Genomic DNA, 13,291 nt, shown 5'->3' on the forward strand with positions numbered 1-13,291 from the left:
AGAATGGCGTTAACCCAGGAGGCGGAGCTTGCAGTGAGCCGAGATCGCGCCACTGCACTCCAGCTTGGGAGACAGAGCAAAACTCAGTCTCAAAAAAAAAAAAAAAAAAAAAAAGAAATCTTTTAATTTTGCTTGGTCATATGATAAGTAAATGTTTAACTTTATAAGAAACTGCTAAACATTTCCAAAAGTGAGTATACTATTTTGCATTCCACCCAGCAGTGTATGCGACTTTAGTTGCTCCACATCCTCCCCAACACTTGGTGACTTGGTGTTGTCAGTGTTTATAATTCTTGCCATTTCTGAACATATGTGGAGGTATTTCCCTAACTACTAATAACTGAGTAGTATAATTACTAATGATGTACAACTTTTTAATGTGTTTATTTGCCATCTGTATATTTACTTTGGTGAAATCTTTTTAAATCTTTTGACCATTTTTAAGTTTGAGTTGTGTCTTCATATTACTGAGTATGAAGTATTTTATCTATTCTGGATACAAGTCCTTCATTGGATATGTTTTGTAAATATTTTCTTCTACTTTGTGTTTTGCCTTTTTGTTTTCTCAGCATTATATTTTGAAGACAAAAAGATTGATTTTGAAGAAGACTAATTTATCAGGCTTTTTCTAGTAGTTTGTAGGGATTTTTGCATGCTGTTTTTAAAAAATCTTTGCTAACCCAAGATCACTAAGATAGTTTTCTATGTTTTCTTCTAGAAGATGTATGGTTTTAGATTACACATTTAGGTTTTAGTTTATTTTGAGTTAAGTTTTATGGTGTGAAGTAAGGATCAAGTTCTTTTTTGTTTGGGTGTTTTTTTTGGCATTTGGATATCCAGCTGTTCTAGTATCATTTGTTGAAAAGATTATCCTTACTCCATTGAACTACCTTAACACCTTGGTTGAGCATCAGTTGGTTATGTATGTGTGTATCTTGTTTTTGGGCTTTGTATCCTATCCCATTCACCTGCAAGTTATACCATACTTATTGATTACTGTAATTTAATAGTAAGACTTGAAATCGGATAGTGAAAGTTTTTCTAACTTTGTTTTTTTTTTTTTTTTTTTCATTCCTGTTTACCATTATCTCTACTTTTTTCTTCTTTCCAGCCTCAGGATAAGCTATTCTTTCTCCCTCGTAGACTATCCTTTAACAGCCCGAATCCTAGACTTCAGAGTCTATATTCACCACTTTAATTTCTCATTACCCACTTCCTCTTTAGTCCTTATGGGTTGGCCTTCTTTTGCCCTCTCCTTCAGGAAACTCCTTTCTCACAGCATTTGCTTGTCAAAAATGCTTCAAATCCTTTTTCAAATCCTTGTTTTAGTGGATGGCTCAAGCATAGGCACTATTGACCATCTCTGATTCTTAAACTCTTCTCCTGGTGTTGGCTTCTTAAACTTCATTCTGTTATTCTTCCTCTTGTTTTTTTTTTGTTTTTTTTTTTGTTTTTTTTTTTTTAACTTCTTTAAGACCTTCATTTTCTCATTTTATTTTCTGCTACTTGAATACATTTATTTCACTAGTTCCCATGCTTTGCCCTCTTTTCTGTTTTTTCCAGTTTCCTCCTGACATTAGTTATCCTGTGTCAGTTGATGAACCCTAAGCCATGTATTTGGGCCGACAACTTGCAGTTCTGCTGGTTGGTGAATATTCTGCTTGATGCTCCCCTGGCATCTCATCCTTAGTATGTCTAAAATGCTTCTCATTTTTGATATCACAATTCTCCCAGCACGCATAATCTCTAAAGCCTTGGAGTTATTATTTGCTCTATTTTCTTTGCTTTACTCTTCTTCATTCCCCACTCAGCCATACCCTATATCCCAGCTTCATAGAGTTTATTGTTGCATTTGGTTAATTTCTCCTGTTTAGCATAGCTCACATGCCTTCTGTTGTTACTATCCTGGTTTTCTTTATCATCTCATCTTTGAGGGAAGGACAAAAATGAACAACAAATTTATGAGAAAATTGTTTTCCTGGTGAAAATCAGACAATTTACAAATTGGTTATTTAGATCCTGTTTTCTTCCCTGTAAAAGATTGGTGTTTGCTTTTGTTTTGCCAGTGTCTGGGTAGGGATTTTAGGCCTTATAAAAAAGATGTTCTGATTTTTGGCCATGCTCAAAGAGTGAATTATGGAAACTAAAAAGGAGATGTATCAACATATATTGTTGAATATAAATTTGGGATCGTGATAGTCTCTGCTCTGGTAACTCAAGAGCAAATTGCTGTTACTTACCCCATCAACAAGTGATCCCACTACACTTCTACCCACTTTTTAGGGAATTCTGGATATTGTTACTATAGTTGTATTACTTAAGGAGTACTCTTTGATGAGGTCACATCTCCATCAGGTTGTACAGATTAGTATCCACTTATTTTCCACATGGAGCTTTATAAATATCACTACTTTAAGTCAAGTAAAGTCTATTCAGGAAGTTTTACTTAATTTGATGTACATTAATGTAAGTGAAAAGTACAACCCATTCAGAAATTAATATACCTATAGGACATATGATAACAAGCACCTCAACTGCAGTAGATGTTAATAACTGATGTATCTGGAACTAGAAGGAAGGGAGATTTGCCTTCATATTTAGTGCATTCTTTTGTTTTAGTCGAGATCTGTCACAGAGTTTCCTCTTGTTATACTCTTGGAAATGTGAGTTGTATTCAGATGAGGGCATTTAATGTGCCCATTTTTATCACTAAATTCTATAGTAGTAGAGAAGAGGCCACCTAAGTAAATTTTCGTCTCCCTTTTTTTTTTTATTTACAGAGAATATTTGTTATGTAAGTTGTCCACTTAGTCTTTTTCATAAGTAGATATGTTTGTATTTTCATTTTTATTCCTCTTTCCACCCTCCCCCACTCACCTCCATACACATATATTGGCATCTCTGAACTTTTAAGAATGAAAGTTTGGTCCAGGCGTGGTGGCTGTCGTCTATAATCCCAGCACTTTGGGAGGCCGAGGCAGGTAGATCACCTGATGTCAGGAGTTCAAGACCAGCCTGGCCAACATGGCGAAACCCCCATCTCTACTAAAAATACAAAAATTAGCCAGGCATGGTAGCACATGCCTGTAGTCCCAGCTGTTCAGGAGGCTGAGGCAGGAGAATCGCTTGAACCTGGGAGGTGGCAGTTGCAATGAGCCAAGATCATATCACTGCACTCCATCCTGGGTGACAGAGTGAGACTCCATCTCAAGAAAAGTAATAATAATAATAATAATAATAATAATAATAATAATAATGAAAGTTTGAATTGCAAGCTTGTTTCTTGCCCACTCATTCTGATTTTTTTTTTACTTTTAGTGGAAGGAACAAGCAGTGGCGCCCTCCAGCTTTTTGTTGATGCTGGTGTTCCTGTGAACTCAGACGTGATTAACCATTTTGTGAACGAAGCCCTTGCTGAGACCATTGAGGTCATGCTGGGTGACAGAGAAGCAAAGAAGCAAGGTCCTGTTGCTACAGGTGTTTCTGGGGATGCTTCAACAAATGAAACATATTTGCCGGTATGGGGAATTTTGGATACATTTATTGAAGAATAGTAAAATAGATGAATTTTAAGCCACATACCATAAGATCATGGTTTGTGGTAGAAGTATTATCATTTTTAGAGACATGGTCTTTATATATTGCCCTGGCTGGTCTTGAACTTCTGGGCTTAAGTGATCCTCCTGCCTCAGCCTCCTGAGTAGCTGGGATTAGAGGCACCAGCCACCATGCCCAACTTGTGGTAGAATTTTATTCCTTGTTGCTATGATTAAAGTAACATCTCCCCCAGCATTTTATTTTAAAAACTTTTAAATCTATACAATAGTTGAAAATATGATACAATGAACATCTGTACACCTTTTACCTATACAGTTATTGGTATACATGGAAAATTGGCCAGTCCTTGCATACTCAAGTCTCATAGTTGGCCCTGTAAAACTGAAGAATATAAAACATCAGCCCTCTATATATATGCATTTCTTATCTCATGAGTACTGTTTTTGATCCACATTTGGTTGAAAAAACCAAATTTGTATGATTGGCCTCTCACAGTTCAAACCTATGTTTTTATTTAGTTACTTATTCAAGGGTCATTCATATTTATTGATTGATAATATTTTGGCACACTTATAAAAATCTCTTTATATCTACTATGTATTATATATCCTTTAAAAACCATTTGAAAGTTACAGACAGCATAACACTTTACCTCAGAAGCATCAGCAGTATCACCACAGAACAAGTTGCTTTCTTACATAACCAAACATTATCAGACCCCCCAAATTTAACACTGACATGTTAGTAATATAGAATATAGAGACTATATTTAGATTTCCCTAATTGTTTGAAAAATATCCTTTATAGTTTTTTTTAAATCAAGATATAGCCAAGGATCATATATTGCTTTGCGTTATTATATAAACTGATATTTTTAATCTTTAAGAGAAAATACATTTCAGGAACTTTTATTGCTTGTTTAATCAACCTTACTTGTGTTAAAAAGAATTTATAACCTATTATACGAAGCCAAAATTTACTCTGTATTACCAGCTATTTAAAACTGTAGTTACTTCTGATCCTATAGATCACAAGGACATCATTTTACATACGTGAAACATTTAAACATCATTCTATGTATAAACATAAAGTTATATACTGTATTTTACTTTTGTAGAGATTGTTGTGGTATAATGTGATTAGTGTGCCAAAGATTTGATCTGTAGTTTTGATCTGTGCTTTATGAGCTCATTGGGAATATATGCAGTACAGATGTGGTCAGGGTTATGGTTTTTTCTATGCCAATTACTTTGGTTTGCTTTTTGCCTATGTATTGCATGTATTTTCAGGAGGGTAATTGGATGAGAAAATGTGGGAAAACCAGGGTAAAGAGCTTGGACTTTGGGGTTGGTAAAACTTGGAATTTGAATTCCAAGCTCCACTACTTTAGTTTTATCTCTGTAATAAAGATAGAATACTTAGTTTAAATGACCATGGCTTTGCCAAAATCTGCTTACTGAATATCTAGTAGGGCAAGCACTACTCCCAGCCTGCGACTTATCACTCTTTATCTTCAGAATTGTCATGGCTTTTCTTGGCCTTTTAATCTCTTACATATATTTTAAAGTTAGTTCTTAAGTTCTATAAAAAATATTGTTGAGATTTCAGTGGGAATTAAACCAATTTTGACTGGTTTCATTTAAGAAGGATTGACATCTTTATGGTACTGTTTTCTTAGCCAAAGTTTTGTGGAAGATTAAGTGAGATGATATATGGACAGAGCTTAATCTAGTGCCTAGAACTTGGTAAATAAATACTCAGTTACTAATAGTTTATCATTTTTATTATCCATTACCAATACTAGAAGAATACCTTTGGATTCTTTAATCATGCTGAGTTATATATATTAAATATAGTGTTATATTTGAAAACAACACTTCCATGCTCTATGTTTATGCAGTCAAGAAGAAAAAAAGACATAGTGTACTTCTTTCATTTTAAAATGAAGGCTAAGAGTACACTAATTATTAAGCAATGCTATAGAAATTCTAATATGCTTCATGGTTTTAAATTGCATCTTAATTTGCAACCCATAATACAGAATAAATAAAGCATAATCACCTTATATAAAGACTTTTTAGAATGAAGAAAAAGTCAAATTATATATTATATATATATATTTTATATATATATATATATATATATTTTTTTTTTTTTTTTTTTTTGAGACGGAGTTTCACTCATGTCGCCCAGGCTGGAGTGCAGTGGTGCTGTCTTGGCTCACTGCAACCTCTGCCTCCCAGGTTCAAATGATTCTCCTGCCTCAGCCTCCTAAGTAGCTGGGATTACGGTTGCCCGCCACCACACCCAGCTAATTTTTGCATTTTTAGTAGAAGCGAGGTTTCACCATGTTAGCCAGGCGGTCTCGAACTCCTGACCTCATGATCTACCTGTCTCAGCCTCCAAAAGTGCTGGAAGTACAGGCGTGAGCCACCGTGCCTGGCCCAAATAATGTATTTTTAAAATGGTCAGAGGACAAGAGCAGACAGTTCATACACATAGAAGAAATACAAATCACCCGTGTACATATAAAAAGATGAAGATGATCAACCTCATAGATAATAAGAAAACAAGTTATTGAAATGCAATTTTTACTGTCAAATAGGCAAAACTCTAAAAGTTTGATAATTCTGGGGGAAGTTGTCATTTTCCTACCTTCTGGTGGTAGTGTAAAATAGTAAAATCCTGTAGCAGGAAAGCTGGCAATATCTATTCAAATTAAAAACATAATTAGTTCTTTAATTGAGCAGTCCCACTTCTGGGAACTTAGTCCATAGATATATCCATATGTCATACACATGAAATGACTGAGGTCAAGATTATTTGATAACTCTGAGGAAGGGCTCTAGGTAGAAAGGACAAGAGCAGGAGACACACTTAATTTTCACTATCCTTTTGTACCTTTTGAAGTTTGAACCATTTGAATGATTACCTATTCAACAAATTAATATTAAATTGTTACATTTTTCCTTCTCCAGTACTTTCCATCTCCCTGCTGTCTTCGCTTCTCTCTAACTCCCACTTTTTCTTATCCTTCCATTACTTTTTATATACTCAGTATTTTGTGTGTTCCAAAAGGCTGATTTTTTGTTTGGTATCTTGTCAATCAGTTAAAATGCTTCCTTTCTGTTTTATGCCTTTCCTTCATGTTTGTAATTGGGTTTGATCTTCAGCTTTGTCTGTTTCATCTTTCTGTCTTCTTTATTTTTAAAATTTCAGCTTTTATTTTAGGTATAGGGGGTACATGTGTAGGACTGTTATATGGATATATTGGACCCAGATAGTGAGCGTAGTACCCAAAAGTAGTTTTTCAACCCATTCCCCCCTTCTTCCCTCCTGCCCCCTGCCATCATAGTCCACAGTGTCTACTGTTCTCATGTTTATGTCTATGTGTGCTGAATGTTTAGCTCTCACTTATAAGTGAAAACATGTGGTATTTGTTTTTTTCTTCCTCAGTTTGTTCAGGATTATGGCCTCCAGCTCCATCCATGTTGCTGCAAATAACATGATTTTGTTCTTTTTTGTGGCTGTGTGGTATTCCATGATGTATGTATACCACATTTTCTTTATTCAGTCCACCATTGATGGGCTCCTAGGTTGACTCCACATCTTTGCTGTTGTGAATAGTGTGGCAATGAACTTATGAGTGCATGTGTCTTTTTGGTATAATGATCCTTGGGGTATATACCCAGTATGGTCTCAAAAGAAGACATACAAGCCGTCAACAAACATATGAAAAAATGCTCATCATCACTAATCATCAGAAAAATGCAAATTAAAACCACAGTGAGATACCATTTCAGTCAGAATGGCTATTATTAAAAAGTAAAAAAAAAAAAAAACAGATCGCCATAAATATATACACTTCCTATGTACCCACAAAAATTAAAAATTAAAAATTTTAAAAACAAACTAATAACAGCAAAATACACACCAACAGATGCTAGTGAGGCTGCAGAGAAAAGGGAATGTTTATACACTGTTGGTAGGAATGTAAATTACCTCTTCTCTATTTTAAAAGAGGGTGCCTTAGAATTCTGTGGAGACCACTTCAGAGGCAGAGTTATTTCAATTGCCTGCGACTTTCTGCAGGCCAGTTGTAGACTAACAGGTAGAGGTTCAAGAGGTAGGGTACTTAACCCCACCATCAATTTAAATTATATGTAGCCTATGAATGAGTTCATGTTATTATTTCAATTTACTTTTATTTGGGTGATTATAAACACAGTTTATCTTATTGTATTAATTTATTTTAGGCAAGAGTGTGTACCCCACTGGCTACTCCACAGCCTACGCCTCCTTGCTCACCTTCATCACCTACTAAGGAGTGTGTTTTGGTAAAGACTCCAGATTCTTCTCCCTGTGATTCAGATCATGATATGACTTTTCCTGTGAAAGAAATATATGCTGAAAAAGGTAGAAACTTTATTTCTATAACTCAGTTTTAATATTAGCAACTATTAAATACAGTTTCATGATTGTCTTATAAGATGCTTTTTGAGATTATTGTATATGTACTTGTTGCTTACTAGGTTTTAGTAAATCATTTTTTTCTCACAAGGAAATTTAGGAATTGATTGCAACTTCTTTAAGTCTGTAATTGAGGCCAGGCATGGTGGCTCACACCTATAATCCCAGCAGTTTGGGAGGCTGAGGCAGGTGGATCACGAGGTCAAGAGTTTGAGACCAGCCTGACAAACATGGTGAAACCCCTGTCTACTAAAAATACAAAAATTAGCCAGGCGTGGTGGCATGTGCCTGTAATCCCAGCTACTCAGGAGGCTGAGGCAGGAGAATTGCTTGATCCCGGGAGGCAGAGGTTGCAGTGAGCCGATATCGCAGCATTGCACTCCACCCTGGGTGATAGAGTGAGACTCTGTCTCAAAAAAAAAAAAAAGTATATAATTGAATAGATGCTTAGACTACTTTAAGTATTAAAAATTATATCTTCTCAAGGGTATTTTTTAATGCTTTATTAAATTTAGGGATTTTCACATTAATGGCTACCACCATTGTCATTATTATTATTAATTATAATTGCCATTATTTGTGTGCTAAAATGGTAAAGGATATCTGAAGCAATGTATCATGCCATCCTATGGAGTTCTTTACTGACTACTATCTTTTTCTTTTTTTAAAAAAAAAATCTTTAGGAGATGATATGCCTGCCATCATGCTTGTTAAAACTCCAACGGTTACCCCTACTACTACACCTCCTCCAGCGGTGGCAGTTTTTACCCCAACTTTGTCAGATATTTCCATTGATAAATTGAAGGTATCGAGCCCAGAGCTTCCCAAGCCATGGGGTGATGGAGACCTGCCACTGGAAGAAGAGAACCCTAACTCACCTCAAGAAGAACTTCATCCAAGAGCTATGTAAATGAGAACATACTCACTAGTAACTGTACATTTCAACTTACGTTTGACTTCTGTAATCCGTTGAAAACATAGAAATATTATACAAAGCTTTATAAACCACAGATAGTTTATAAACTACCTTATACTTTGAAAGAAAGAACTTTCATAAATTTTGAGTTTTGAAAAATTATCAAATTATACCTTCACCTTTTTTCTTAAAAGGTTTGAAACAGATAGAAATAAAGATATCTATTACATTGTTAATAAAATAGAAAACAATTTCTCACTATTGTGGGTCATTGTTTACTATCATCAGTTAACTTTTGTATTTTTATATATCTCTGTAGATTTATTTGATGTCTGGAAGAGCTTTCAAGATGGCCTATGATTAAAGCATGAAAACAATTTTTAAAAATCTTGTTAATTATAGTAGTGCAGATTTAAGAAAATATTTCGCTAAAGGAGACATAGTCTTCAAGTCTATTTTTTATATCAAAATGAATACAGGCCTTCAGTGACCTAACAAGCTCAAAATATGTGTTTATTTTCTTAGTGTAATGTCTGTGGCTAAGGATGAAGAACCAGAGAGTATGGATTTCCCTGCTCAGCCTCCACCTCCAGAGCCAGTTTCCTTTATGCCATTTCCTGCTGGCACCAAGGCCCCTTCCCCTTCACAGATGCCAGGTTCTGATTCATCAACACTGGAGAGCACATTGAGTGTTACTGTCACTGAAACTGAAACTTTAGATAAACCCGTCTCTGAAGGAGAGATTTTATTTAGCTGTGGTCAAAAATTGGCCCCCAAGAGTAAGTTAATTTGTATTAATTGATTTCACTTGTTAGATTATGGTAATCCCCTAAATAATACTTTCCTGTTTAAAGTGTTTTTACTTAACTTTCAAGATTTAACATGGTACAGTAGAAAGAATGGGGGGCTCAATGCAATTTAGTTAACTTTTCTGGGTCTTAACTTCAGAAAGTAAAATCTTCCACATAATCCCACCCTCTAGAAATAATATCACTATTAATGGTTTTGGGTAGACCTTTCCAGTCTTTTTTGTCTATGGATGTATGTTTACCTTTAAAAATAGGATCTTATTATGCATATTGTTTTGAAACCTGAATTTTTTTTTTTTTTTTTTTTTTTTTTTTGAGACAGGTTCTCACTCTGTCCTCCAAGCTAGAGTGCAGTGGCGTGATCATGGTTCACTGCAGCCTCAACTTCCCGGGCTCAAGCAATACTCCCACCTCAGCCTTCTGAGTAACTGGGACTACAGGCATGTGCCACCATGCCGGGCTAACTTTTATATTTTTTTGTAGAGATGAGATTTCGCCATTTTGCCCAGGTTGGTCTCAGACGTCTGAGCTCAAGTGATCCGCACGCCTTGGCCTCCCAAAGGGCTGAAATTGTAGGCCTGAAACACCACACACAGCCTGAAAGCTGAATTTTTTTTTACCTAATAATGTATTGTGGATATCTTTTAATATGACTCCATAGTTTTCTTATTTTTCTTTTATGGCTGTGTAGTCTATTTACTCCCTTAATAGAAGACATTTAGATTGTTTTCAATGCTTTCAGTCTATACACAACTCTCTAATTACCATCCTTTCATGTATATATATTTTTGGTGCACTTATCTAGTCTCTTCCTTAGAATACATGCCTTAAAGTGAAATTGCTTAGTCTACTTTATTGCTTTAAGTTCTAGAAAGGATTGTTAGCTCTTAATCTGTTTTAATTATATCAGCAGTATATGAGAGTACCCGTTTCTCAATTTCATAACTACAATTGATATTTATAGTTTTTAATTTCTAACAAACTTGTAGGTTAAACAAAATTCTCATCTTTGTTATAAATTATACTTTTAAAAAACTGGTAAGATTGAGTAGTTTGTGAATTACTTGTTTATAAACTTTGCCAATATTTCCATTGCAGTATAATTTTGAATCTAATATGCTATGGCTTTGTGGTCAGATTATTTACTAAATTTGTGTTTCTTTTTTTTTTTCTAAATTTTTATATTTTAATTTCTAGTTTTAGAAGATGTAGGACTGTACCTGACAAACCTTAATGATAGCTTATCCAGCACTCTGCATGATGCTGTTGAAATGGTAAGTAACGATCGACTCCAACACTGAATTCTGATAGGAAGAATATCTTTATGAATTGGTTGCCATTGATCAGGTTTTTTCTCAATTTTTTGAGTTAAAGACACAAAATTTAGTAAAATAACCATGAAATAATTTAGGGCTTCTTGCACATTTCATTATATAATCTTATAATTGTGAGAATGAAAAAAAGTTATTATTCACCGTTGTGGCTCTAGGGAAAAAAAATACATTTAATGTAATTAGGTAATGAAATCTAGCTGATTGCAAATTGTTACCTCTGTATGTTGTCTTTACAATATTTAAGCAGGCTCTTTCCTATTTCAACCAACTCTCTTATAATACATTTGTTATTTTTCCCTAACCATGATTATAATTCTTTGTGCTAATAAATGTTTAAATTTAATGGCTTAAAAAGAAAAATGAGGTCCAGGGATGCTAACCCTTTCTAGTTTTTATCTATCTCTGTAGAAGCAAAAGTTGGTATTTAAAAATATCACATTATATATAAATATATAGAAATGATAGTAAGAATTTTCTTTTGAAAAAATCATTAAGGAATAGAAATCTTTACTTTATATATTTTTAAACAACCTAAGCAAGGAAAGATAATTGTACTCAACTATCATCTATATTTATTCACATCTTTTTAAAGCATTGTTGCTGTTTTTTAAAGTTATTTCACATAGGCCTATGAAAATACTTCATTAATAAGTTTTTGATAAGATTTTAATGAAACAATTTTTAAACAGTAATTATTTATTGCAAGTAATTGGTTGAGTTAATTGTGAAGAGAGCACAGCAATCACTTTTATGAAATAATATGGGAAGAAGGCATAAATGAGATATCTTTATTTTCAGAGAAGCATTACTAACATTTGGCCTATTTAGTGTACCATGATAGCACTTTTCTCCTTTCTTTGAACTTTTTCAAGTGGCAAAGCATGTTTAAATTTATTTAAAGTAAATAGCTAAACCGAACCAAGACTAAATTATAACTTGTTTCTGTTTTTCTACATTTGAAACTAAATTCTAATTTTGCTATTTTTACTACGCCTAAATCTTATGCTACAAATTCATAATAAAGTCAAATACAAAAGTACAATCTGGAAAAACCCCAAATAACTCGAAGTCATGTACCAGTTGGCATTTATCTATACATAGCTAGGGGATAGGTACTTATAATTTAAAATCATGTTAATACCTGTATTTATAAGATAGTCTCCTTTGTTGGACTCTGAGGCCCACACTGTTCCTCATTGTTGAGACGAGCCTATTTTGAGGCACGAAGAAGCCTATACAGGGTGCTCCAGTGAGGGTCTTCAATACCAGTGCCCTCACCAAGTAAGCCGGATGTCAGCCCAAAGGCAAAGGGACATTGAGGTCTATCGCTGCCATACCATACTTCTGCAGTTTTTCATTTTTGCTTGTGGTCCAGGTTGCAGCATTACAATGCTTTGCCCCCATTGCCACACTGTGGCATTGCTTTACTGCAGAAATACCAAGAGGAGGCTGTGACCCAAAAACAGTGCTATCGTAAAAAACATTTAAGATTCATAGTAGCTCAACTGCATGGGACAGACGGTTTGATTTTTATGTTTTTATAATCTCCAGTTTACGTGTTACCGAATTATACTGTGGTTTATATTTGAGGCAAAGGTAGAGGGCTTTTATTATAGACAAATGGAAATGAGAACTGGATGAAAATAAAGAGTTCATCTCCTTTCCAAAAATGCTAATACCGTCATTTCATGACTGCTAAGTTTTTATTAATCTTAAATTGAGAAAAACGCAATTGTTCGAAATAATTTATTTTTATTAATTGTCTTTACATTTCTTTTAGGAAGATGATCCTCCTAGTGAAGGGCAAGTGATTAGGATGCCCCATAAAAAATTTCATGCAGATGCAATTCTTTCTGTTCTTGCTAAACAAAACCAGGAGTCAGCAGTTTCACAGCAAGCAGTCTGTCATTCAGAGGTACTTTTTAACTTTAATGACGTTTTTTTTTGGTTAGATATAAATACAGGAAAAAAATTAAAATATTCTTACTACTAGTTAAAGCATGCTAGTATTTTGTTTTTTCAAGGATCAGTGTTATAGCAATTTTAACTTGGAGTCATAGAACTGTAGAGTTTTGTAACTGAAAGGAATTTAGACCATCTGTTCCAACCACCTTATTCTACAGCTAAAAAAGCTAAAGCTTTGTGAGGATTATTCATTCATTATGCAATTATTTATTGAGTATCCGTTATATGCCAGACACAAC

General features: G+C 34.4%; 1 protein-coding gene across 17 annotated transcripts in view; it reads left to right on the forward strand.

Annotated features, from left to right (window-relative positions):
- The window catches only part of KIAA0586 (KIAA0586 ortholog), a 122,952-nt gene that overhangs the window by 54,941 nt on the left and 54,720 nt on the right, over positions 1 to 13,291 (forward strand). For all 17 annotated transcript variants that reach the window (XR_012415827.1, XR_012415828.1, XR_010588497.1 and 14 more), the window contains 6 exons: positions 3,319 to 3,518; positions 7,815 to 7,974; positions 8,712 to 8,934; positions 9,470 to 9,723; positions 10,951 to 11,027; positions 12,868 to 13,002. Coding sequence is in view for 14 of the 17 variants with exons in the window: in XM_065548854.2 (XP_065404926.1) it covers positions 3,319 to 3,518; positions 7,815 to 7,974; positions 8,712 to 8,934; positions 9,470 to 9,723; positions 10,951 to 11,027; positions 12,868 to 13,002 (1,049 nt within the window). In the remaining 3 variants the exon portion in view is untranslated. The remainder of the gene's footprint in view (positions 1 to 3,318; positions 3,519 to 7,814; positions 7,975 to 8,711; positions 8,935 to 9,469; positions 9,724 to 10,950; positions 11,028 to 12,867; positions 13,003 to 13,291) is intronic.

This window comes from Macaca fascicularis, chromosome 7 (genome assembly GCF_037993035.2).
Source record: "Macaca fascicularis isolate 582-1 chromosome 7, T2T-MFA8v1.1".
NCBI lineage: Eukaryota > Metazoa > Chordata > Mammalia > Primates > Cercopithecidae > Macaca > Macaca fascicularis.